The sequence below is a fragment of the Oncorhynchus nerka genome, unplaced genomic scaffold, assembly GCF_034236695.1.
Source record: "Oncorhynchus nerka isolate Pitt River unplaced genomic scaffold, Oner_Uvic_2.0 unplaced_scaffold_1299, whole genome shotgun sequence".
Taxonomy (NCBI): Eukaryota; Metazoa; Chordata; class Actinopteri; order Salmoniformes; family Salmonidae; genus Oncorhynchus; species Oncorhynchus nerka.
In genome coordinates, this window is record NW_027040044.1 from 71,027 (window position 1) to 98,903 (window position 27,877).

Below are 27,877 nucleotides of genomic sequence, written 5' to 3' on the forward strand. Positions count from 1 at the left end.
AGCTCCAACAGTGCAGTAATATCTAACTAAATGCTTGTGTTCCTAGCTCCAACAGTGCAGTAATATCTAACTAAATGCTTGTGTTTCTAGCTCCAACAGTGCAGTAGTATCTAACTAAATGCTTGTGTTCCTAGCTCCAACAGTGCAGTAATATCTAACTAAATGCTTGTGTTCCTAGCTCCAACAGAGCAGTAATATCTAACTAAATGCTTGTGTTTCTAGCTCCAACAGTGCAGTAGTTTCTAACAATTCACAACAATACACACACATCTAAAAGTAAAAGAATGTAATTAATAAATATACAAATATTAGGACGAACAATGTCGTAGTGGCATTAACTAAAATACAGTATATACATATGAAATGAGTAAAGCAGTATGTAAACATTAGTAAAGTGACTAGTGTTCCATTATTAAAGTGACCAGTGATTCCATGTCTATGTATATAGGGCAGCAGCCTCTAAGGTGCAGGGTTGAGTAACCAGGTGAAACCTGGCTAGTGATGGCTGTTTAACAGTCTGATGACCTTGAGATAGAAGCTGTTTTTTCAGTCTCTCGGTCCCAGCTTTGATGCACCTGTACTGACCTCGCCTTCTGGATGATAGCGGGGTGAACAGGCAGTGGCTCGGGTGGTTGTTGTCCTTGATCATCTTTTGGCCTTCCTGTGACATCGGATGCTGTAGGTGTCCTGGAGGGCAGGCATTTTGCACCCGGTGATGTGTTGGGCACACCACACCACCCTCTGGAGAGCCCTGCGGTTGCGAGTGGTGCAGTTGCCGTACCAGGCGGTGATACAGTCCTACAGGATGCTCTCAGTGGTGCATCTGTAAAAGTTTGTGAGGGTCTTAGGTGCCAAGTCAAATGTCTTCAGCCTCCTGCGGTTGAAGAGGTGCTGTTGCACAACGATGTCTGTGTGGTTGGACCATTTCAGATTGTCAGTGATGTGTACGCCAAGGAACTTGAAGCTTTCCACCTTCTCCACTGCGGTCCCTCGATGTGGATAGGGCCATATGTCCCCTGTTATTGGAGGTATGCTAACCTCCCCTGTTATTGTAATGGTGAGAGGTTAGCATGTCTTGGAGGTATGCTAACCTCCCCTGTTATTGTAATGGTGAGAGGTTAGCATGTCTTGGGGGTATGCTAACCTCCCCTCCTGTTATTGTAATGGTGAGAGGTTAGCATGTCTTGGGGGTATGCCAACCTCCTGTTATTGTAATGGTGAGAGGTTAGCATGTCTTGGGGGTATGCTAACCTCCCCTCCTGTTATTGTAATGGTGAGAGGTTAGCATGTCTTGGGGGTATGCTAACCTCCCTCGTTGACATTTGTGCGTCTGTAACTTTCTCACTCATCGTTATTCACGATTCATTCAGGACTATATCTGTAGCTGTTGTTAGTGTTCCTGGAACCAACTGTACCGTCTGTCAGTCACGTTCCTTCAAGAGAATCCAGTTCGCTCTGCTGCGGTCCCAGAGAGGAGGGAGGAAACATGTCCAGCTGCTCTTCTTAAAATGGTCTTACTTTCACACACACACACACACACACACACACACACACACACACACACACACACACACACACACACACACACACACACACACACACACACACACACACACACACACACACACACACACACACACACACACTCACACACACACACACACACACACACACACACACACACACACACACACACACACACACACACACACACACACACACACACACACACACACACTCACACACACACACACACACACACACACACACACACACACACACACACACAGTCTCTCTATCTGTTAGAAAGAAAGGAGGCTCTGCATGTGGAAAGAGGGGAACACCAAGTCCCGGCTGTGAACGACCTACTTATAGAAAAGGTACTTGCTATTCCCCAGTTAGTCAGAGAGATACACACACACACACACACACACACACACACACACACACATTCCACACACAGTGTGAATCATCATCATGATGTCTTCACTTGAACCCAGGTTAGTCAGATAGCAGATGAATCATCATCATGATGTCTTCACTGTGAACCCAGGATAGACAGATAGCAGACACACACACACACACACACACACACACACACACACACACACACACACACACACACACACACAAGACGTTCCAGGTTTTGTTTTCCTGGACGTATCAAAAAGTTAGTAGCATTTTATAAAAGGTCATTTTTAACAGGTCATTTTATAGTCATTTTATAACAGGTCATTTTATAACAGGTCATTTTATAACAGGTCATTTTATAACAGGTCATTTTATAGCATGTCATTTTATAACAGGTCATTTTATAACATGTTTTATAACAGGTCATTTTATAACAGGTCATTTTATAACAGGTCATTTTATAACAGGTCATTTTATAACAGGTCATTTTTTATCATTTTACACATTTTATAACAGGTCATTTTATAACAGGTCATTTATAACAGGTCATTTTCATTTTATAACAGGTCATTTTATAACAGGTCATTTTATAACAGGTCATTTTATAACAGGTCATTTTATAACATTTTATAACAGGTCATTTTATTTTATAAGGTCATGTCATTTTATAACATTTTATAACAGGTCATTTTATCAGGTCATTTTATAACAGGTCATTTTATAGCAGGTCATTTTATAACAGGTCATTTTATAACAGGTCATTTTATAGCAGGTCATTTTATAACATTTTATAGCAGGTCATTTTATAACATGTCATTTTATAACATTTTATAACAGGTCATTTTATAACATGTCATTTTATAACATTTTATAACAGGTCATTTTATAACAGGTCATTTTATAACAGGTCATTTTATAGCAGGTCATTTTATAACATTTTATAGCAGGTCATTTTATAACATGTCATTTTATAACATTTTATAACAGGTCATTTTATAACAGGTCATTTTATAACAGGTCATTTTATAACAGGTCATTTTATAACAGGTCATTTTATAACATTTTATAACAGGTCATTTTATAACAGGTCATTTTATAACAGGTCATTTTATAACATGTCATTTTATAACAGGTCATTTTATAACAGGTCATTTTATAACATGTCATTTTATAACAGGTCATTTTATAACAGGTCATTTTATAACAGGTCATTTTATAACAGGTCATTTTATAACAGGTCATTTTATAACAGGTCATTTTATAACAGGTCATTTTATAACAGGTCATTTTATAACAGGTCATTTTATAACATTTTATAACAGGTCATTTTATAAAGGTCATTTTATGTCATTTTATAACAGGTCATTTTATAACAGGTCATTTTATAACATTTTATCATTTTATAACAGGTCATTTTATAACAGGTCATTTTATCATTTTATAACATGTCATTTTATAACAGGTCATTTTATAACAGGTCATTTTATAACAGGTCATTTTATAACAGGTCATTTTATAACATTTTATAACAGGTCATTTTATAACATTTTATAGCAGGTCATTTTATAACAGGTCATTTTATAACATTTTATAGCAGGTCATTTTATAACAGGTCATTTTATAACATTTTATAACAGGTCATTTTATAACATTTTATAACAGGTCATTTTATAACAGGTCATTTTATAAGGTCATTTTATAACAGGTCATTTTATAACAGGTCATTTTATAACAGGTCATTTTATAACAGGTCATTTTATAACAGGTCATTTTATAACAGGTCATTTTATAACAGGTCATTTTATAACAGGTCATTTTATAACAGGTCATTTTATAACAGGTCATTTTATAACATTTTATAACAGGTCATTTTATAACAGGTCATTTTATAACAGGTCATTTTATAACATTTTATAACAGGTCATTTTATAACATTTTATAACAGGTCATTTTATAACATTTTATAACAGGTCATTTTATAACAGGTCATTTTATAACATTTTATAACAGGTCATTTTATAACAGGTCATTTTATAACAGGTCATTTTATAACATTTTATAACAGGTCATTTTATCATTTTATAACAGGTCATTTTATACAGGTCATTTTATAACAGGTCATTTTATAACAGGTCATTTTATAGCAGGTCATTTTATAACAGGTCATTTTATAACAGGTCATTTTATAGCAGGTCATTTTATAACAGGTCATTTTATAACAGGTCATTTTATAACAGGTCATTTTATAACAGGTCATTTTATAACATGTCATTTTATAGCAGGTCATTTTATAACAGGTCATTTTATAACAGGTCATTTTTTATAACAGGTCATTTTATAACATGTCATTTTATAACAGGTCATTTTAGCAGGTCATTTTATAACAGGTCATTTTTATAACAGGCATTTTAGGTCATTTTATAATTTTATAGCAGGTCATTTATAACAGGTCATTTTATATTTTATAACAGGTCATTTTATAACAGGTCATTTTATAACAGGTCATTTTATAGCAGGTCATTTTATAACAGGTCATTTTATAACAGGTCATTTTATAACAGGTCATTTTATAACAGGTCATTTTATAACAGGTCATTTTATAACAGGTCATTTTATAACATTTTATAGCAGGTCATTTTATAACATGTCATTTTATAACATGTCATTTTATAACATGTCATTTTATAACAGGTCATTTTATAGCATGTCATTTTATAACATTTTATAACAGGTCATTTTTTGGGTTGGTTAATTAAAAGACAAAAAGCTACACCAAGCTTCACTTGTAGATTTGTGACCTCAGTGAGTCACTCGTTAAAGCAGAATACCAACGTGTTGCTCTTCGTGTGTCTGGTACAACAGACCAACAGTTTCATAACTGGCACTGTATCTCACACACAGATCAGTGGTTGAGCTGAGATGTGGGGATGGGTGGGTGGGTGGGTGAACAGCATGATGGGTAGGAAATCAAAACGGTCTGTTTCTGTGGCTGGATCAAAGGTTCAGCACATAACGGTGAGTTCAGTTCACATGTATGCTTCCAGAAGGATCAGCACAAACAATGTCATGCCTAGTGGAGACAGGAGACAGGAGGGAGGTAAAACAAAATGTCATGCCTACTGGAGACAGGAGACAGGAGACTGGAGACAGGAGACTGGAGACAGGAGACAGGAGACAGGAGACAGGAGACTGGAGACAGGAGACTGGAGAAGGACACAGGACACAGGACACAGGAGACTGGAGACTGGAGACAGGACACAGCAGGGAGGTAAAACACAATGTCATGCCTACTGGAGACAGGAGACTGGAGACAGGAGACAGGAGACAGGAGACAGGAGACAGGAGACTGGAGACAGGAGACAGGACACAGGACACACAGGAGGGAGGTAAAACACAATGTCACAGGAGGAGACTGGAGACTGGAGACAGGACACAGGAGACTGGAGACTGGAGACAGGACATAGGACACAGGACACAGGACACAGGACACAGGAGACAGGAGACTGGAGACAGGACACAGCAGGGAGGTAAAACACAATGTCATGCCTAGTGGAGACAGGAGACAGGAGACTGGAGACAGGACACAGCAGGGAGGTGAAACACAATGTCATGCCTAGTGGAGACAGGAGACAGGAGACTGGAGACAGGAGACAGGAGACAGGACACAGCAGGGAGGTGAAACACAATGTCATGCCTAGTGGAGAAAGGAGACAGGAGACAGGACACAGGACACAGGACACAGGACACAGGAGACTGGAGACTGGAGACAGGACACAGCAGGGAGGTAAAACACAATGTCATGCCTAGTGGAGAAAGGAGACAGGAGACAGGACACAGGAGACAGGACACAGCAGGGAGGTAAAACACAATGTAATGCCTAGTGGAGACAGGAGACAGGAGACAAGAGACTGGAGACAGGAGACAGGACTGGAGACAGGAGACAGGAGACAGGACACAGCAGGGAGGTGAAACACAATGTCATGCCTAGTGGAGAAAGGAGACAGGACACAGGAGACAGGACACAGCAGGGAGGTAAAACACAATGTCATGCCTAGTGGAGACAGGAGACAGCAGGGAGGTAAAACACAATGTCATGCCTCGTGGAGACAGGAGACAGGAGACTGGAGACAGGAGACAGGAGACTGGAGACTGGAGACAGGAGACAGGAGACAGGAGGTAGAACACAATGTCATGCATAGTGGAGACAGGAGACAGCAGGGAGGTAAAACACAATGTCATGCCTAGTGGAGACAGGAGACAGCAGGGAGGTAAAACACAATGTCATGCCTCGTGGAGACAGGAGACAGGAGACAGGAGACAGGAGACAGGAGACAGGAGACAGCAGGGAGGTAAAACACAATGTCATGCCTCGTGGAGACAGGAGACAGGAGGTAAAACACAATGTCATGCCTAGTGGAGAAAGGAGACAGGACACAGGAGACAGGACACAGCAGGGAGGTAAAACACAATGTCATGCCTAGTGGAGACAGGAGACAGCAGGGAGGTAAAACACAATGTCATGCCTCGTGGAGACAGGAGACAGGAGACTGGAGACAGGAGACAGGAGACAGGAGACTGGAGACAGGAGACAGGAGACTGGAGACAGGAGACAGGAGACTGGAGACAGGACACAGCAGGGAGGTGAAACACAATGTCATGCCTAGTGGAGACAGGAGACAGGAGACTGGAGACAGGAGACAGGAGACAGGACACAGCAGGGAGGTGAAACACAATGTCATGCCTAGTGGAGAAAGGAGACAGGAGACAGGACACAGGACACAGGACACAGGACACAGGAGACTGGAGACTGGAGACAGGACACAGCAGGGAGGTAAAACACAATGTCATGCCTAGTGGAGAAAGGAGACAGGAGACAGGACACAGGAGACAGGACACAGCAGGGAGGTAAAACACAATGGAGACAGGACAGACAGGAGTAAAACACAATGTAATGCCTAGTGGAGACAGGAGACAGGAGACAAGAGACTGGAGACAGGAGACAGGAGACAGGACACAGCAGGGAGGTGAAACACAATGTCATGCCTAGTGGAGAAAGGAGACAGGACACAGGAGACAGGACACAGCAGGGAGGTAAAACACAATGTCATGCCTAGTGGAGACAGGAGACAGGAGACTGGAGACAGGAGACAGGAGACAAGAGACTGGAGACAGGAGACAGGAGACAGGAGACAGGAGACAGGAGACAAGAGACTGGAGACAGGAGACAGGAGACAGGAGACAGCAGGGAGGTAAAACACAATGTCATGCCTCGTGGAGACAGGAGACAGGAGACTGGAGACAGGAGACAGGAGACTGGAGACAGGAGACAGGAGGTAGAACACAATGTCATGCATAGTGGAGACAGGAGACAGCAGGGAGGTAAAACACAATGTCATGCCTAGTGGAGACAGGAGACAGCAGGGAGGTAAAACACAATGTCATGCCTAGTGGAGACAGGAGACAGCAGGGAGGTAAAACACAATGTCATGCCTCGTGGAGACAGGAGACAGGAGACAGGAGACAGGAGACAGCAGGGAGGTAAAACACAATGTCATGCCTCGTGGAGACAGGAGACAGGAGGTAAAACACAATGTCATGCCTAGTGGAGAAAGGAGACAGGACACAGGAGACAGGACACAGCAGGGAGGTAAAACACAATGTCATGCCTAGTGGAGACAGGAGACAGCAGGGAGGTAAAACACAATGTCATGCCTCGTGGAGACAGGAGACAGGAGACTGGAGACAGGAGACAGGAGACAGGAGACTGGAGACAGGAGACAGGAGACTGGAGACAGGAGACAGGAGACTGGAGACAGGACACAGCAGGGAGATGAAACACAATGTCATGCCTAGTGGAGAAAGGAGACAGGACACAGGAGACAGGACACAGCAGGGAGGTAAAACACAATGTCATGCCTAGTGGAGACAGGAGACAGGAGACTGGAGACAGGAGACAGGAGACAAGAGACTGGAGACAGGAGACAGGAGACAGGAGACAGGAGACAGGAGACAGGAGACAAGAGACTGGAGACAGGACACAGCAGGGAGATGAAACACAATGTCATGCCTAGTGGAGACAGGAGACAGGAGACTGGAGACAGGAGACAGGACACAGCAGGGAGGTGAAACACAATGTCATGCCTAGTGGAGACAGGAGAAGGAGGTGAAAGACAGGAGACAGGACACAGGACACAGGACACAGGAGACTGGAGACTGGAGACAGGACACAGCAGGGAGGTAAAACACAATGTCATGCCTAGTCGAGAAAGGAGACAGGAGACAAGAGACTGGAGACAGGAGACAGGAGACAGGAGACAGCAGGGAGGTAAAACACAATGTCATGCCTCGTGGAGACAGGAGACAGGAGGTAAAACACAATGTCATGCCTAGTGGAGACAGGAGACAGGAGACTGGAGACAGGAGTGGAGACAGGAGACAGGAGGTGAAACACAATGTCATGCCTAGTGGAGACAGGAGACAGGAGGTAAAACACAATGTCATGCCTAGTGGAGACAGGAGACAGGAGGGAGGTGAAACACAATGTCATGCCTAGTGGAGACAGGAGACAGGAGGTAAAACACAATGTCATGCCTAGTGGAGACAGGAGACAGGAGGGAGGTGAAACACAATGTCATGCCTAGTGGAGACAGGAGACTGGAGGAGGTGAAACACAATGTCATGCCTAGTGAGACAGACAGGACACAGGAGGAGGAGGTGAAACACAATGTCATGCCTAGTGGAGACAGGAGACAGGAGGGAGGTGAAACACAATGTCATGCCTAGTGGAGACAGGAGACAGGAGACAGGAGGTAAAACACAATGTCGTGCCTAGTGGAGACAGGAGACAGGAGACAGGAGACAGGAGGTAAAACACAATGTCATGCCTAGTGGAGACAGGAGACAGGAGGGAGGTGAAACACAATGTCATGCCTAGTGGAGACAGGAGACAGGAGACAGGAGGTAAAACACAATGTCGTGCCTAGTGGAGACAGGAGACAGGAGACAGGAGGTAAAACACAATGTCATGCCTAGTGGAGACAGGAGACAGGAGGGAGGTAAAACACAATGTCGTGCCTAGTGGAGACAGGAGACAGGAGGTAAAACACAATGTCATGCCTAGTGGAGACAGGAGACAGGAGGGAGGTGAAACACAATGTCGTGCCTAGTGGAGACAGGAGACAGGAGGAAGGTAAATCCAAGATGACAATGCGGTGCTATTTTTAAACTTCTTAACAGTTGAGCAGGAGAGATGAGAGTTCCTCTTTTCATGGAGTAGGTTAGAACGCCCTCTACTTACCTTTTTACCCCCTTCCTCTATGTTCTGCCCTCCCTCCTTCCTCTATGTTCTGCCCTCCCTCCTTCCTCTATGTTCTGCCCTCCCTCCTTCCTCTATGTTCTGCCCTCCCTCCTTCCTCTATGTTCTGCCCTCCCTCCCTCCTCTATGTTCTGCCCTCCCTCCTCCTCTATGTTCTGCCCTCCCTCCTCCTCTATGTTCTGCCCTCCCTCCTTCCTCTATGTTCTGCCCTCCCTCCTCCTCCTGCCCTCCTCCTCCTCTATGTTCTGCCCTCCCTCCTTCCTCTATGTTCTGCCCTCCCTCCTTCCTCTATGTTCTGCCCTCCCTCCTTTCCTCCCTCCTTCCTCCTCCCTCCTTCTCTATGTTCCGCCCTCCCCTTTCTCTATGTTCTGCCCTCCCTCCTTTCTCTATGTTCTGCCCTGCCCCCTCTATGTTCTGCCCTCCCTCCTCCTCTGTTCTGCCCTCCCTCCTCCCTATCTTCTGCCCTCCCTCTATGTTCTGCCCTCCCCTCCTTTCTCTATGTTCTGCCCTCCCCCTCCCTCCTTTCTCTATGTTCTGCCTGCCCTCCTCCTTCCCTCCCCTATGTTCTGCCCTCCCTCCTCCTCTATGTTCTGCCTCCCTCCTTCCTCTATGTTCTGCCCTCCCTCCCTCCTCTATGTTCTGCCCTCCCTCCTTTCTCTATGTTCTGCCCTCCCTCCTTCCTCTATGTTCTGCCCTCCATCCTTTCTCTATGTTCTGCCCTCCTCCTTTCTCTATGTTCTGCCCTCCCTCCTTCCTCTCTATTTTCTGCCCTCCTCCCTCCCCTCCCTCCCTCCTCTATGTTCTGCCCTCCCTCCTTCCTCTATTTTCTGCCCTCCCTCCTCCTCTATGTTCTGCCCTCCCTCCCTCCTTCCTCTGTTCTGTTCTGCCCTCCCTCCTCCTCTATGTTCTGCCCTCCCTCCTCCTCTATGTTCTGCCCTCCCTCCTCTATGTTCTGCCCTCCCTCCCCCTCTATGTTCTGCCCTCCCTCCTTCCTCTATGATCTGCCCTCCCTCCTTTCTCTATGTTCTGCCCTCCCTCCTCCTCTATGTTCTGCCCTCCTTCCTCTATGTTCTGCCCTCCCTCCTCCTCTATGTTCTGCCCTCCCTCCTTTCTCTATGTTCTGCCCTCCTTCCTCTATGTTCTGCCCTCCCTCCTCCTCTATGTTCTGCCCTCCTCCCTCCTGCCCTCCTCCTTCCTCTATGTTCTGCCCTCCTCCTCTATGTTCTGCCCCCTCCTCCTCTATGTTCTGCCCTCCCTCCTCCTCTATGTTCTGCCCTCCCTCCTTCCCCTGTTCTGCCCTCCCTCCTCTATGTTCTGCCCTTCTATTTTCTCCCTGCCCTCCCTCCTCCTCTATGTTCTGCCCTCCCTCCTCCTCTATGTTCTGTTCTCCCTCCTCCTCTATGTTCTGCCCTCCCTCCCTCCTCCTCTATGTTCTGCCCTCCCTCCTCCTCTATGTTCTGCCCTCCCTCCTTTCTATGTTCTGCCCTCCCTCCCTCTATGTTCTGCCCTCCCTCCTCCTCTATGTTCTGCCCTCCCTCCTCCTCTATGTTCTGCCCTCCCTCCTCCTCTATGTTCTGCCCTCCCTTCCTCTATGTTCTGCCCTCCCTCCTCCTCTATGTTCTGCCCTCCCTCCTTCCTCTATGTTCTGCCCTCCCTCCTCCTCTATGTTCTGCCCTCCCTCCTCCTCTATGTTCTGCCCTCCCCTCCTCTATGTTCTGCCCTCCCTCCTTCCTCTATGTTCTGCCTCCCTCCTTCCTCTATGTTCTGCCCTCCCTCCTTCTATGTTCCCTCCCTCCTTCCTCTATGTTCTGCCCTCCTCCTCCTCTATGTTCTGCCCTCCCTCCTCCCTCCCTCCTCCTCTATGTTCTGCCCTCCCTCCTCTATGTTCTGCCCTCCCTCCTTCCTCTATGTTCTGCCCTCCCTCCTTTCTCTATGTTCTGCCCTCCCTCCTCCTCTATGTTCTGCCCTCCCTCCCTCTATGTTCTGCCCTCCTCCTTCCTCTATGTTCTGCCCTCCCTCCTTCCTCTATGTTCTGCCCTCCCTCCTTCCTCTATGTTCTGCCCTCCCTCCTCCTCTATGTTCTGCCCTCCCTCCTTCCTCTATGTTCTGCCCCTCCCTCCTCCTCTATGTTCTGCCCTCCCTCCTCCTCTATGTTCTGCCCTCCCTCCTTCCTCTATGTTCTGCCCTCCCTCCCTCCTCTATGTTCTGCCCTCCCTCCTCCTTCCTCTATGTTCTGCCCTCCTCCTTCCTCTGTTCTGTGTTCTGCCCTCCCTCCTTCCTCTATGTTCTGCCCCTCCTTCCTCTATGTTCTGCCCTCCCTTCCTCTATGTTCTCCCTCCTTCCTCTATGTTCTGCCCTCCCTCCTCCTCTATGTTCTGCCCCTTCCTCTATGTTCTGCCCCTCCCTCCTCCCTCCCTCCTCTATGTTCTGCCCTCCCTCCTCTATGTTCTGCCCTCCCTCCTCCTCTATGTTCTGCCCTGCCCTCCTCCTCTATGTTCTGCCCTCCTCTCCCTGCCCTCCTCCTCTATGTTCTGCCCTCCCTCCTTTCCTCTATGTTCTGCCCTCCCTCCTCTATGTTCTCCTCCTCCTCTATGTTCTGCCCTCCCTCCTCCTCTATGTTCTGCCCTCCTCCCCTCCCTCCTCCTCTATGTTCTGCCCTCCCTCCTCCTCTATGTTCTGCCCTCCCTCCTCCTCTATGTTCTGCCCTCCCTCCTCCCTCCTCTATGTTCTGCCCTCCCTCCTCCTCCTCTATGTTCTGCCTCCCTCCCTCCTTTCTCTATGTTCTGCCCTCCCTCCTCCTCTATGTTCTGCCCTCCCTCCTTCCTCTATGTTCTGCCCTCCCCCTCCTCTATGTTCTGCCCTCCCTCCCTCCTCTATGTTCTGCCCTCCTCCTTCCTCTATGTTCCCTCCCTCCTCCTCTATGTTCTGCCCTCCTCCTTCCTCCTCCCTCCCTCCTCCTCTATGTTCTGCCCTCCTCCTTCCTCTATGTTCTGCCCTCCCTCCTCCTCTATGTTCTGTTCTGCCCTCCTCCCTGCCCTCCCTCCTCCTCTATGTTCTGCCCTCCCTCCTCCTCTATGTTCTGCCCTCCCTCCTTCCTCTATGTTCTGCCCTCCCTCCTTCCTCTATGTTCTGCCCTCTATGTTCTCCTCCTCTATGTTCTGCCCTCCCTCTCCTCTATGTTCTGCCCTCCCTCCTCTATGTTCTGCCCTCCTTCCTCTATGTTCTGCCCTCCTTCCTCCTGCCCTCCCTCCCCTATGTTCTGCCCTCCTCCTCTATGTTCTGCCCTCCCTCCTCCTCTATGTTCTGCCCTCCCTCCTCTATGTTCTGCCCTCCCCCTCCCTCTGTTCTGCCCTCCTCCTCTATGTTCTCCTTCCTCTATGTTCTGCCCTCCCTCCTTCCTCTATGTTCTGCCCTCCCTCCTCCTCTATGTTCTGTTCCCTCCCTCCTCCTCTATGTTCTGCCCTCCTTCCTCTATGTTCTGCCCTCCCCTCCTCTATGTTCTGCCCTCCTCCTCTATGTTCTGCCCTCCTTCCTCCTGCCCTCCTTCCTCTATGTTCTGCCCTCCTCCTCTATGTTCTGCCCTCCCTCCTTCCTCTATGTTCTGCTCCTCCCTCCCTATGTTCTGCCCTCCTTCTATGTTCTCTGTTCTGCCCTCTATGTTCTGCCCTCCTTCCTCTATGTTCTGCCCTCCTTCCTCTATGTTCTGCCCTCCCTCCTTTCCTCTATGTTCTTCCCTCCCTCCCTCCTCTATGTTCTGCCCTCCTTCCTCTATGTTCTGCCCTCCTTCCTCTATGTTCTGCCCTCCCTCCTTTCTCTATGTTCTGCCCTCCTCCTTTCTCTATGTTCTCCCTCCCTCCCTCCTCTATGTTCTGCCCTCCCTCCTCCTCTATGTTCTGCCCTCCTTCCTCTATGTTCTGCCCTCCTTCCTCTATGTTCTGCCCTCCCTCCTTTCTCTATGTTCTGCCCTCCCTCCTTTCTCTATGTTCTTCCCTCCCTCCCTCTATGTTCTGCCCTCCTTCCTCTATGTTCTGCCCTCCCTCCTTTCTCTGTCAGTTCAGTCAGTGAATTCCTAGAGGATTGCTTTGTGGAGCTCTTTGCCTTTCGCTGTTGCCAAGTATCAAGATGTGCTGCTTTCTTCCAGGGCTATATTTGCATACAGGAAAGTTAACTTTGACTGGCTAAAACAAGTTTTTTTGTTTGGTGATTCACAGTCCGTGACCTATATGATGGAATGCAATGTGGATCAGAATGCTGATACGTGCTGTGAACTCTGAACTTTCTCACATTTCTTCTGACACGTAACCTACAATACATATACAGCACCTCTCTCTCTCTCTCTCTCTCTCTCTCTCCTCTCTTCTCTTCTCTTCTCTCTGTCTCTCTGTCTCTCTCTCTCTCTCTCTCTCTCTCTCTAAAGAGATCAGTTCAATTCAAAGGGGCTTTATTGGCATGTGGAAACACATTGCCAAAGCAAGTGAGGTAGATAATAAACCAAAAAAAGTGAAATAAACAATATGAAATTGTAAACAGAAAACATTACACTCCAGTGTTCTAAAAAAAAATCAAGACATTTCAAATGTCATATTATGTCTATATACAGTGTTGTAGAGATGTGCAAAGTTAAAGTACAAAAGGGAAAATAAATAAACATAAATATGGGTTGTATTTACAATGGTGTTTGTTCTTCACTGGCTGCCCTTTTCTTGTGGCAACAGGTCACACATCTTGCTGCTGTGATGTCACACTGTGGTATTTCACCCAGTAAATATGGGAGTTTATCAAAATTGGATTTGTTTTCTAATTCTTTGTGGATCTGTGTAATCTGGGGGAAATATGTCTCTCTAATATGGTCATACATTGGGCAGGAGGTTAGGAAGTGCAGCTCAGTTTCCACCTTATTTTGTGGGCGGTGAGCACATAGCCTGTCTTCTCTTGAGAGCCAGGTCTGCCTACGGCGGCCTTTCTCAATAGCAAGGCTATGCTCATTGAGTCTGTACATAGTCAAAGCTTTCCTTAAGTTTTGGTCAGTCACAGTGGTCAGGTATTCTGCCACTGTGTACTCTCTGTTTAGGGCCAAATAGCATTCTAGTTTGCTCTGTTTTTTTGTTAATTCTTTCCAATGTGTTTCCAATCTTTTTGTTTTCTCATTATTTGGTTGGGTCTAATTGTCCTGAGGCTCTGTTCACAGACACAAACACTACAGCATCACAGTGAAATGCTGAATACAACAGGTGTAGTAGACCTTACAGCTATATACAGGGGGTACCGGTACAGAGTCAATGTGGAGGCTATATACAGGGGGTACCGGTACAGAGTCAATGTGGAGGCTATATACAGGGGGTACCGGTACAGAGTCAATGTGGAGGCTATATACAGGAGGCACCGGTACAGAGTCAATGTGGAGGCTATATACAGGGGGTACTGGGACAGTGTCAATGTGGAGGCTATATACAGGGGGTACCGGTACAGAGTCAATATACAGGGGGTACTGGTACAGAGTCAGTGTGGAGGCTATATACAGGGTGTTACGGTACAGAGTCAATGTGGAGGCTATATACAGGGGGTACCGGTACAGAGTCAATGTGGAGGCTATATACAGGGGGTACCGGTACAGAGTCAATATACAGGAGGTACTGGTACAGAGTCAGTGTGGAGGCTATATACAGGGTGTTACGGTACAGAGTCAATGTGGAGGCTATATACAGGGGGTACCGGTACAGAGTCAATGTGGAGGCTATATACAGGGGGTACCGGTACAGAGTCAATGTGGAGGCTATATACAGGGTGTTACGGTACAGAGTCAATGTGGAGGCTATATACAGGGGGTACCGGTACAGAGTCAATGGGGAGGCTATATACAGGGGGTACTGGTACAGAGTCAATGTGGAGGCTGTATACAGGGGGTACTGGTACAGAGTCAATGGAGGCTATATACAGGGGGTACCGGGCACAGAGTCAGTGTGGAGGCTATATACAGGGGGTACCGGTACAGAGTCAGTGTGGAGGCTATATACAGGTGTTACGGTACAGAGTAAATGTGGAGGCTATATACAGGGGGTACCTGCACAGAGTCAGTGTGGAGGCTATATACAGGGTGTTACGGTACAGAGTAAATGTGGAGGCTTATATACAGGGGGTACCAGTACAGAGTCAATGTGGAGGCTATATACAGGGGGTACCGGTACAGAGTCAATGTGGAGGCTATATACAGGGGGTACCGGTACAGAGTCAATGTGGAGGCTATATACAGGGGGTACTGGTACAGAGTCAATGTGGAGGCTATATACAGGGGTACCGGTACAGAGTCAATGTGGAGGCTATATACAGGGGGTACTGGTACAGAGTCAATGTGGAGGCTATATACAGGGGGTACCAGTACAGAGTCAATGTGGAGGCTATATACAGGGTGTTACGGTACAGAGTAAATGTGGAGGCTATATACAGGGGGTACCGGTACAGAGTCAATGTGGAGGCTATATACAGGGGGTACCGGTACAGAGTCAATGTGGAGGCTATATACAGGGGTACCGGTACAGAGTCAATGTGGAGGCTATATACAGGGGGTACCGGTACAGAGTCAATGTGGAGGCTATATACAGGGGGTACCGGCAGAGTCAATGTGGAGGCTATATACAGGGGGTACCGGTACAGAGTCAATGTGGAGGCTATATACAGGGGGTAGTACAGAGAATGGAGGCTATATACAGGGGTACCGGTACAGAGTCAATGTGGAGGCTATATACAGGGGGTACCGGCACAGAGTCAATGTGGAGGCTATATACAGGGGGTACCGGTACAGAGTCAATGTGGAGGCTATATACAGGGGGTACTGGTACAGAGTAAATGGAGGCTATATACAGGGGTACCGGTACAGAGTCAATGTGGAGGCTATATACAGGGGTACCGGTACAGAGTCAATGTGGAGGCTATATACAGGGGGTACCGGTACAGAGTCAATGTGGAGGCTATATACAGGGGGTACCGGTACAGAGTCAATGGGGAGGCTATATACAGGGGGTACTGGTACAGAGTCAATGTGGAGGCTGTATACAGGGGGTACTGGTACAGAGTCAATGAGGCTATATACAGGGGTAACTACAAGAGTCAGTGGAGGCTATATACAGGGGTACCGGTACAGAGTCAGTGTGGAGGCTATATACAGGGTGTTACGGTACAGAGTAAATGTGGAGGCTATATACAGGGGTACCGGTACAGAGTCAATGTGGAGGTTATATACAGGGGGTACCAGTACAGAGTCAATGTGGAGGCTATATACAGGGGGTACTGGTACAGAGTCAATGTGGAGGCTATATACAGGGGGTACCGGTACAGAGTCAATGTGGAGGCTATATACAGGGGTACTGGTACAGAGTCAATGTGGAGGCTATATACAGGGGGTACCGGTACAGAGTCAATGTGGAGGCTATATACAGGGGGTACTGGTACAGAGTCAATGTGGAGGCTATATACAGGGGGTACCAGTACAGAGTCAATGTGGAGGCTATATACAGGGTGTTACGGTACAGAGTAAATGTGGAGGCTATATACAGGGGGTACCGGTACAGAGTCAATGTGGAGGCTATATACAGGGGGTACCGGTACAGAGTCAATGTGGAGGCTATATACAGGGGGTACCGGTACAGAGTCAATGTGGAGGCTATATACAGGGGGTACCGGTACAGAGTCAATGTGGAGGCTATATACAGGGGTACCGGTACAGAGTCAATGTGGAGGCTATATACAGGGGTACTGGTACAGAGTCAATGTGGAGGCTATATACAGGGGGTACCGGTACAGAGTCAATGTGGAGGCTATATACAGGGGGTACTGGTACAGAGTCAATGTGGAGGCTATATACAGGGGGTACCAGTACAGAGTCAATGTGGAGGCTATATACAGGGTGTTACGGTACAGAGTAAATGTGGAGGCTATATACAGGGGGTACCGGTACAGAGTCAATGTGGAGGCTATATACAGGGGGTACTGGTACAGAGTAAATGTGGAGGCACCTGAGGTTATTGAGGAAGCTGTTGAGAAGCCTCTTGGACCTAGACTTGGCGCTCCGGTACCGCTTGCCGTGCGGTAGCAGAGAGAACAGTCTATGACTAGGGTGGCTGGAGTCTTTGACAATTGGATGGCAGGAAGCTTGGCCCCAGTGATGTACTCTGTAATGCCTTGTAGTCGTAGGCCGAGCCAGGCATTGATGCAACCTGTCAGGATGCTCTCGATGGTGCAGCTGTAGATACATTTTGAGAATCTGAGGACCCTGAAGCCAAATCTTTTCAGTCTCCTGAGGGGGAATAGGTTTTGTCGTGTCCTCTTCACGACTGTCTTGGTGTGCTTGGACCATGTTGGTTCATCTCTCTGTAGGTGATGGCTTTGTTATGGAAGGTGGGTGAATCGCTTCCTTTTAGGTGGTTGTAGAATTTAACGGGCTCTTTTCTGGATTTGGATAATTAGTGGGTATCGGCCTAATTCTGCTCTGCATTATTTGGTGTTTTACGTTGTACACGGAGGATATGTTTGCAGAATTCTGCGTGCAGAGTCTCAATTTGTTGTTTGTCCCATTTTGTGATTTCTTGGTTGGTGAGCGGACCCCAGACCTCACAACCATAAAGGGCAATGGGTTCTATGACTGATTCAAGTATTTTCAGCCAGATCCTAATTGGTAAGTTAAATTTTATGTTCCTTTTGATGGCATAGAATGCCCTTCTTGCCTTGTCTCTCAGATCGTTCACAGCTTTGTGGAAGTTACCTGTGGCGCTGATGTTTAGGCCGAGGTATGTATCGTTTTTTGTGTGCTCTAGGGCAACAGTGTCCAGATGGAATTTGTATTTGTTGTCATGGCGACTGGACCTTTTTTGGAACACCATTATTTTTTGTCTTACTGAGATTTACTGTCAGGGCCCAGGTCTGACAGAATCTGTGCATAAGATCTAGGTGCTGCTGTAGGCCCTCCTTGGTTGGTGACAGAAGCACCAGATCATCAGCAAACAGCAGACATTTGACGTCGGATTCTAGTAGGGTGAGGCCGGGTGCTGCAGACTGTTCTAGTGCCCTCGCCAATTTGTTATACACACACACACACACACACATATTTGTTGAAGAGGGTGGGGCTTACGATGCATCCCTGTCTCACCCCACGGCCCTATAGAAAGAATAGTGTTTTTTTTGTGCCAATTTTAACCACACTTTTATTGTTTGTGTGCGGTTGTTTGTGTACAAGTTTCTCTCTCTCTGTCCCTCTTTCACAAGGAGGCTGCAGACTTTTCTAGTGCCCGCGCCAATTCTAATAAGAATCTATGCATAAGATTTAGGTGCCTCTCTCTCTCTTTCACTCCCTCCCTCCCTCCCTCCCTCCCTCCCTCCCTCTCTCCCTCTCTCACTCACTCACTCACTCACTCACTCACACTCTCTCTCTCACTCACTCACTCACTCACTCACTCACTCACTCACTCACTCCCTCACCCCCACTCCTTTCTTTGTCTCTCTCTCCCTCACTCACTCACTCCCTCACCCCACTCCTCTCTTTGTCTCTCACTCACTCACTCCCTCCCCCACTCCTCTCTCTCTCTCTCTCTCTCTCTCTCTCTCTCTCTCTCTCTCTCTCTCCACTCTCTCACTCACTCCCTCACTCCCTCACTCCCACTCCTCTCTCTCTCTCTCCCTCCACTCTCTCTCTCTCTCTCTCTCTCTCTCTCTCTCTCTCTCTCCACTATCTCACTCACTCCCTCTCTCCATCATCTCTCTCTCTCTCTCTCTCTCTCTCTCCTCTCTCTCTCTCTCTCTCTCTCTCTCTCTCACTCACTCACTCCACTCACTCCCTCACCCCCACTCCTCTCTTTGTCTCTCTCTCCCTCACTCACTCACTCCCTCAACCCACTCCTCTCTTTGTCTCTCACTCACTCACTCCCTCACTCCCTCACTCCACTCCTCTCTCTCTCTCTCTCTCTCTCTCTCTCTCTCTCTCTCTCTCCCTCTCACTCCCTCACTCCCTCACTCCCACTCCTCTCTCTCTCTCTCTCTCTCTCTCTCTCTCTCTCTCTCTCTCTCTCTCTCTCTCTCTCTCTCTCTCACTCACTCACTCACTCCCTCACCCCCACTCCTCTCTTTGTCTCTCTCTCCCTCACTCCTCACTCCCTCACTCCCCTCCTCTCTCTCTCTCTCACACTCTCTCTCTCTCTCGCTCTCTCACTCAGTCCCTCACTCCCACTCCTCTCTTTGTCTCCCTAGCGGCGGACGGGGACTACTGGAGGCTGTTGAACCCAGGAGAGTACAGCATCACGGCGAGGGCCGAGGGCTACAGCGCCAGCAGTAAGGTGTGTGAGGTGGGCTACGACATCGGAGCGACCCGCTGTGACTTCACCGTCAGCCGCACCAACCTGTCACGCATCAAGGAGATCATGGAGAGATACAACAAGCAGCCCATCAGACAGCCTCTCAGGCCGCCCGTCAGGCAGCTGCAAGCGCGCAGGCCCGGCCCCCGACACAGACGTGTGAGGACATCATAGGGGGCCCCCACCAGGGAGCGTTAGGTAGAACGAGTAGCCTGGTCCCGCACCTGAATGCGCTGTCTTGCCAACACCTGTGGTCATTGTTCTGCCAATCTGCCAATGACCAGAGGGCTTTACAGCACAAACTGATCTGGGACAAGGCTCGGTGTGAAGAGAGCAATGAGAGACAGACTCTACCATCTCTCTCTCTAGTTCCGATCCAACATCTTCTTTGATCTCCTTTCTCTGTTTTGGAACTCTGTTTCATCCAGAGTGTTGGTGGAAGTGCAGATGGGAGATGGATGGTAAAAAGATGAGATATTTGAGTGATTGTGTTTTTCTGTATTTAAAAACAAGGTGCTGTTCTTTCAACCATGAATTAAGCTCTCTGGTGCTGGTCTTACTGTAAAATAAGTGTCTTTTTTTGGGGGGGCGGCCATCTTAAAAAAGTTGCAATGACTTCTCTACCAAAGAGTTATTACAGTATACATGGTTAACCCGAAATGTCAATTTTTTTTACTTTGTGCCATTATTTGGTAATGAAAGTGTCAGTCTATATTTCAAATGATGAATTTTGACCATGGATATTAACATGTGTCTCTCTACTAACTCATGCAGTACCAGTACAGTACCAGTACAGTACCAGTACCAGTACCAGTATAGTACCAGTACAGTACCAGTACCAGTACAGTACCAGTATAGTACCAGTACCAGTACCAGTACAGTACCAGTACCAGTACCAGTACAGTACAGTACAGTACAGTACCAGTACAAGTACCAGTACCAGTACAGTACCAGTACAGTACAGTACCAGTATAGTACCAGTACCACTACCACTACCAGTACAAAGCAGTAATAACTATCTTACCGAAATGTTTACAAGCTTCATCCTTGCAAGTAATATCTTCTGAAATTGTTCTTTGGAATAAATAAATAAAATGATGCATATATTTTGAATGTAGAAAAAGCTCTATATATATATATTGTATTTTTTTTATATAATGCCAGTCCTCATGTTACTTTTCTGCGTTCAGAAAGGATTTAAAGTCGTAAGGATTTAGAGTCCTAAAGGATTTAGAGTCCTAAAGGATTTAGAGTCCTAAAGGATTTAGAGTCCTAAAGGATTTAGAGTCCTAAAGGATTTAGAGTCCTAAAGGATTTAGAGTCCTAAAGATTTAGAGTCCTAAAGGATTTAGAGTTGATTTAGAGTCCTAAAGGATTGAGAGTCCTAAAGGATTTAGAGTCCTAAAGGATTTAGAGTCCTAAAGGATTTAGAGTCCTAAAGGATTTAGAGTCCTAAAGGATTTAGAGTCCTAAAGGATTTAGAGTCCTAAAGGATTTAGAGTCCTAAAGGATTTAGAGTCCTAAAGGATTTAAACTCCAGGCTGCTTTTCAGCTCATTTATCCCCTGATTTACTTAACAAAACAAAACGTCTCAATAGCTGGTCCAGGTATCCTCATGACATCACAAGTTGGGGGGTGGGGGGAGCTTTCCTCTTTTGTTCTCTACTGCTCCTCTATTGGTCCTCATGCAAAGGGACGAGGCCGATGACATCACGAATCCCCCCATTCAAACCAACTCTTTGAACGCCCGACTCATTAAAGGTTGCAGTTGTGTCTTAAAAAAACACTATTTTGCTCAAAACGTATGTTTTTTTTACCCTTTAGTGTGTGTTTACTTGACTGTATTTATAGGTGTCGCTTTTCAACAGTAAAAGTTCCTGAATCGCTGGAGGACATCTTTAATCAATATATATACATATATTTATATTTATATATATATTTGAAGAGCTTTGAACACTGTAGTCTCTCTGAAATCCTACCATGTTATTTGAAGATGTTCTGAAAGGTTTTGTAGGTTCCTACCAAAAAGGCCAAAGAAAAACAACTGAACATGGTGATAGACGGTTGGCGCCACTATGATAGTAGGATGAAGCTCAATGTTACATTCAAATCTCCCTACCATCATGTCTAAGACAATATGTCACCAACATTTGCACATCAACTTGATTGGAGGTACACAACACACTCCCCGCCTCTCATCGTGAGCCGTCCGGTTGTTACCGAGAACCACATTTCGGATTTTTAACGGGGTCGTTAGCAATTTAATTTTTCAGAGTATTTTCTGCGCCCTACCTAGCTAGCTATCACCAGTCGGATGAGAAGCAAGCGACAAGCAAAGGAAGATAGCTAGCTAGTTTATATTTCCTATGGAAGGGTTTTCATATGGTTAAAGTTATTTGTATAAACTAAATCAGAGCACAGACAAATAAGTCAAGTGAACATCCTTGTCCTGCTATTATAGCCAGTAGCTTCAAGTCAATAAGACTGTAACAACTGTGTTGACAATATATCTATATTCTTCCATAAAGCATAGCTAGCTAGCTATATTCTTAAATAAAGCGTAGCTAGCTATATTCTTCCATAAAGCATAGCTAGCTATATTCTTAAATAAAGCATAGCTAGCTATATTCTTCCATAAAGTGTAGCTAGCTATATTCTTCCATAAAGCATAGCTAGCTATATTCTTCCATAAAGTGTAGCTAGCTATATTCTTCCATAAAGCATAGCTAGCTATATTCTTCCATAAAGTGTAGCTAGCTAGCTATATCCTTAAATAAATCATAGCTAGCTAGCTATATTCTTAAATAAAGCATAGCTAGCTATATTCTTCCATAAAGCATAGCTAGCTATATTCTTAAATAAAGCATAGCTAGCTATATTCTTCCATAAAGTGTAGCTAGCTAGCTATATTCTTAAATAAAGCATAGCTAGCTAGCTAAGGAAAGTTCATAGTCAACGTCAAACTTTTGGGAAATGTGTGAAACAGGCACGCTTATAATACATTCAATGGGCATTGTTAATCTAGCTACCCCCAGCATGATACAGTCAATCTGGCCAGATACCTACATGTGCAGCCAGATTTCAGTTCCATCACAAACACTGCTAGCTAGCCCACATTTCCTCAACCAACAACAGCCTCTCACAACACAAACTAACACATAGCTAACTGGTTTATTAGCAAGACATCAATTCGTTTGTGTTGTGATGCAAGTAGCACATTGGCTGTGCATTGCAGTGAGTGTACACATGCTACCGAGCTAGCTAATTAGCCTGATAAACACACAAGACAGACACTTTGCTCTTTGAGCATCGAGAACAAATTCTAGCCCTTATGATGTATTGATTCAGTACACTACCTCCTCTGTCAATGCATTTTTCATCAACAGACTTCATTACTTTTCAGTGTGTTCTGAACCCAGTAAGCATAATTACATTTACAATTCATATTTTCCAGGCGTTGAAGTTGGGTTCATTTTAGGTTCTGAATGAAAGGTGAATGGATTTTGAGGAAGTCATAAAGACGTATTTTCGGGCATATAAAATTAGTTTTTTCCTAGACGTTGAAAATACATATTTTCTGGACGTTAAAATCAGGCTCATTTTCAGGTCTGAATGAATGTTGAATGTTAATCTACTCTTTTTTTTAAACTGTACTGTAATGTACTCTCTGTTGTGCTCTACTGCAGTGGTTCAAACCAGGTCCCTGGGGACCTCCAGACGTTTCACCATTTTTGCCTCTAAACTTGTTTTCTAATTTTAAATTGATACATTTTCGTAATTTAGCAGACACACTTATCCAGAGCGATTTATAGTTAGTGCATTAATCTTAAGATAGCTAGGTGAGATTCGAGAGCTTGAAGGTTTGATCTGGGGTCCCCCCTGCGGAGAGGTTTGAGAACCACGACTCTATTGTACTGTACTGTGCTGTCCAAACTTGTGAAACATGGATGTCTATGATTGGTCTTTGATTGGGTCACTTGTATCGAAGTGGTTTTAAGGAGTCCCGTCCGTGGACTTTGAAATCAAGGCCGGTCCGGACCTCACAAAAAAAAAGACATCCGGTCTGAACAGGACCAAGAAAAAGACATCTGGTCTGAACAGGACCAAGAATCTGGTCTGAACAGGACCAAGAAAAGACATCTGGTCTGAACAGGACCAAGAAAAGACATCCGGTCTGAACAGGACCAAGAAAAAGACATCTGGTCTGAACAGGACAGGATCCCTGAAGACCAAGAAAAGACATCTGGTCTGAACAGGACCAAGAAAAGACATCCTGTCTGAACAGGACCAAGAAAAAGTCTGAACAAGAAAAGACATCCTGTCTGAACTGGACCAAGAAAACGACATCTGGTCTGAACAGGACCAAGAAAAAGACATCTGAAATGACCAAGAAAAAGACATCTAAATGGCAGAGATCCCCTTAATGGGTAGTAGATCACAGATTTCTTTCCAAGTGTTGACTAATGCCAACTAATTCAGTACGTTGAGAGTCACTTCCTGGAACTGGTATGTGATTAATGTGAGGCAGCTGCTGTTGATATTCACCCCCTCCCCTCTTTAAAGGGAGAATCCATGTGTTTTGCATAAATGCAAATAGCCATGTCGATGATGTAATTACTAGGACACGGTTTCCCGATAACAATGGAACTTAAAGCTTCCCGAGTTTTTTTTAACAATGAATCTATAAACGGATGTAGAACTTACATGTATTCACCACATAGGAGAACTTTCAATAAGTTTGTCATTGTTAAAGCATGTGTCGATACTGATCAAATCGACAGAAAGGCAGCGTTAGGTAAAACCTTGGTAGAGCATGGGTGTGCTGCTAAAACCTTGGTAGAGCATGGGTGGAGTAGGCAGTGTGGTGCTGTAAAACCTTGGTAAAGCATGGGTGGAGTAGACAGTGTGGTGCTGGAAAACCTTGGTAGAGCATGGGTGGAGTAGGCAGTGTGGTGCTGGAAAACCTTGGTAAAGCATGGTGGAGAGCATGGGTGGAAAACCTTGGTAGAGCATGTGTGGTGCTGGAAAACCTTGGTAGAGCATGGGTGGAGTAGGCAGTGTGGTGCTGGAAAACCTGGTAGAGCATGGGAGCATGGGTGGAGTAGGCAGTGTGGTGCTGGAAAACCTTGGTAGAGCATGGGTGGAGTAGGCAGTGTGGTGCTGTAAAACCTTGGTAGAGCATGGGTGGAGTAGGCATTGTGGTGCTGGAAAACCTTGGTAGAGCATGGGTGGAGTAGGCAGTGTGGTGCTGGAAAACCTTGGTAGAGCATGGGTGGAGTAGGCAGTGTGGTGCTGGAAAACCTTGGTAGAGCATGGGTGGAGTAGGCAGTGTGGTGCTGGAAAACCTTGGTAGAGCATGGGTGGAGTAGGCATTGTGGTGCTGGAAAACCTTGGTAGAGCATGGGTGGAGTAGGCAGCATGGGTGGTGCTGGAAAACCTTGGTAGAGCATGGGTGGAGTAGGCATTGTGGTGCTGGAAAACCTTGGTAGAGCATGGGTGGAGTAGGCATTGTGGTGCTGGAAAACCTTGGTAGAGCATGGGTGGAGTAGGCAGTGTGGTGCTGGAAAACCTTGGTAGAGCATGGGTGGAGTAGGCAGTGTGGTGCTGGAAAACCTTGGTAGAGCATGGGTGGAGTAGGCAGTGTGGTGCTGGAAAACCTTGGTAGAGCATGGGTGGAGTAGGCAGTGTGGTGCTGTAAAACCTTGGTAGAGCATGGGTGGAGTAGGCAGTGTGGTGCTGGAAAACCTTGGTAGAGCATGGGTGGAGCAGTGTGGTGCTGGAAAACCTTGGTAGAGCATGGGTGGAGTAGGCAGTGTGGTGCTGGAAAACCTTGGTAGAGCAGTGTGGTGCTGGAAAACCTTGGTAGAGCATGGTGGAGTAGGCAGTGTGGTGCTGGAAAGGCATGGGTGGAGTAGGCAGTGTGGTGCTGGAAAACCTTGGTAGAGCATGGGTGGAGTAGGCAGTGTGGTGCTGGAAAACCTTGGTAGAGCATGGGTGGAGTAGGCATTGTGGTGCTGGAAAACCTTGGTAGAGCATGGGTGGAGTAGGCAGTGTGGTGCTGGAAAACCTTGGTAGAGCATGGGTGGAGTAGGCAGTGTGGTGCTGGAAAACCTTGGTAGAGCATGGGTGGAGTAGGCTGTGGTGCTGGAAAACCTCTGGTGAGCATGGGTGATAGGCAGTGTGGTGCTGGAAAACCTTGGTAGAGCATGGGTGGAGTAGGCAGTGTGGTGCTGGAAAACCTTGGTAGAGCATGGGTGAGTAGGCATTGTGGTGCTGGAAAACCTTGGTAGAGCATGGGTGGAGTAGGCAGTGTGGTGCTGGAAAACCTTGGTAGAGCATGGGTGGAGTAGGCAGCTGTAGAGTGTGGAGTAGGCAGTGTGGTGCTGGAAAACCTGGTAGAGCATGGGTGGAGTAGGCAGTGTGGTGCTGGAAAACCTTGGTAGAGCATGGGTGGAGTAGGCATTGTGGTGCTGGAAAACCTTGGTAGAGCATGGGTGGAGTAGGCACTGTGGTGCTGGAAAACCTTGGTAGAGCATGGGTGGAGTAGGCATTGTGGTGCTGGAAAACCTTGGTAGAGCATGGGTGGAGTAGGCTGTGGTGCTGGAAAACCTTGGTAGAGCAAGTAATTGTGGTGCTGGAAAACCTTGGTAGAGCATGGGTGGAGTAGGCATTGTGGTGCTGGAAAACCTTGGTAGAGCATAAAGGCATTGTGGTGCTGAAAACCTTGGTAGAGCATGGGTGGAGTAGGCATTGTGGTGCTGGAAAATAGAGCATGGGTGGAGTAGGCAGTGTGGTGCTGGAAAACCTCAGTAGAGCATGGGTGGAGTAGGCAGTGTGGTGCTGGAAAACATCATACCAGAGCATGGGTGGAGTAGAGCAGTGTGGTGCTGGAAAACCTTGGTAGAGCATGGGTCGAGTAGGCATTGTGGTGCTGGTTAAAAACCTTGGTAGAGCATGGGTGGAGAGCATGGTGCTGGAAACCTTAGTAGAGCATGGGTGGAGTAGGCATTGTGGTGCTGGAAAACCTTGGTAGAGCATGGGTGGAGTAGGCATTGTGGTGCTGGAAAACCTTGGTAGAGCATGGGTGGAGTAGGCATTGTGGTGCTGGAAAACCTTGGTAGAGCATGGGTGGAGTAGGCATTGTGGTGCTGGAAAAAACCTTGAGTAGAGCATGGGTTAAACAGTGTGGTGCTGGAAAACCTTGGTAGAGCATGGGTGAGTAGGCAGTGTGGTGCTGGAAAACCTTGTTAGAGCATGGGTGGAGTAGGCATTGTGGTGCTGGAAAACCTTGGTAGAGCATGGGTGGAGTAGGCATTGTGGTGCTGGAAAAATCCTTGGTACAGCATGGGTGGAGTAGACAGTGTGGTGCTGGAAAACCTTAGTAGAGCATGGGTGGAGTAGGCAGTGGTGCTGGAAAACCTTGGTAGAGCTGGACAGTGTGGTGCTGTAAAACCTTGGTAGAGCATGGGTAAGGCAGTGTGGTGCTGGAAAACCTTGGTAGAGCAGAGTACATGTGGTTGGAAAATCTGGTAGAGCAGGGTGGAGTTAGGCATGTGGTGCTGGAAAACCTTGGTAGAGCATGGGTGGAGTAGGCAGTGTGGTGCTGGAAAACCTTGGTAGAGCATGGGTGGAGTAGGCAGTGTGGTGCTGGAAAACCTCAGGTAGAGCATGGGTGGAGTAGGCATGGTGCTGTTAAAACCTTGGTAGAGCATGGGTGGAACAGTGTGGTGCTGGAAAACCTTAGTAGAGCATGGGTGGAGCAGTGTGGTGCTGGAAAACCTTGGTAGAGCATGGGTGGAGTAGGCAGTGTGGTGCTGGAAAACATCAGTAGAGCATGGGTGGAGTCTGCTGGAAAACCTTTGGTAGAGCACAGTAGGCATTGTGGTGCTGGAAAACCATGGTAGAGCATGGGTGGAGTAGGCATTGTGGTGCTGGAAAACCTTGGTAGCAGCACGAGTAGGCATTGTGGTGCTGGAAAACCTTGGTAGAGCATGGGTGGAGTAGGCAGTGTGGTGCTGTAAAAGTAGAGCATGGGTGGAGTAGGCAGTGTGGTGCTGGAAAACCTTGGTAGAGCATACCAGTAGGCATTGTGGTGCTGGAAAACTTGGTAGAGCATGGGTGGAGTAGGCATGGTGGTGGAGTAGGCAGTGTGGTGAAAACCTTGGTAGAGCATGGGTGGAGTAGGCAGTGTGGTGCTGGAAAACCTTGGTAGAGCATGGGTGGAGTAGGCAGTGTGGTGCTGGAAAACCTTGGTAGAGCATGGGTGGAGTAGGCAGTGTGGTGCTGGAAAACCTTGGTAGAGCATGGGTGGAGT

The 27,877-nt window shown here is 46.8% G+C and overlaps 1 protein-coding gene across 1 annotated transcript in view; it reads left to right on the forward strand.

Moving 5' to 3' along the window:
• Nucleotides 1–20,669, forward strand: part of LOC135568956 (inactive carboxypeptidase-like protein X2) — a 68,528-nt gene extending 47,859 nt beyond the window's left edge. The window contains exon 8 of the mRNA XM_065015730.1: nucleotides 19,460–20,669. Within this exon, the coding sequence (XP_064871802.1) occupies nucleotides 19,460–19,737 (278 nt within the window). The 3' untranslated portion in view covers nucleotides 19,738–20,669. The remainder of the gene's footprint in view (nucleotides 1–19,459) is intronic.
• The last annotated feature ends 7,208 nt before the right edge of the window (nucleotides 20,670–27,877 follow it).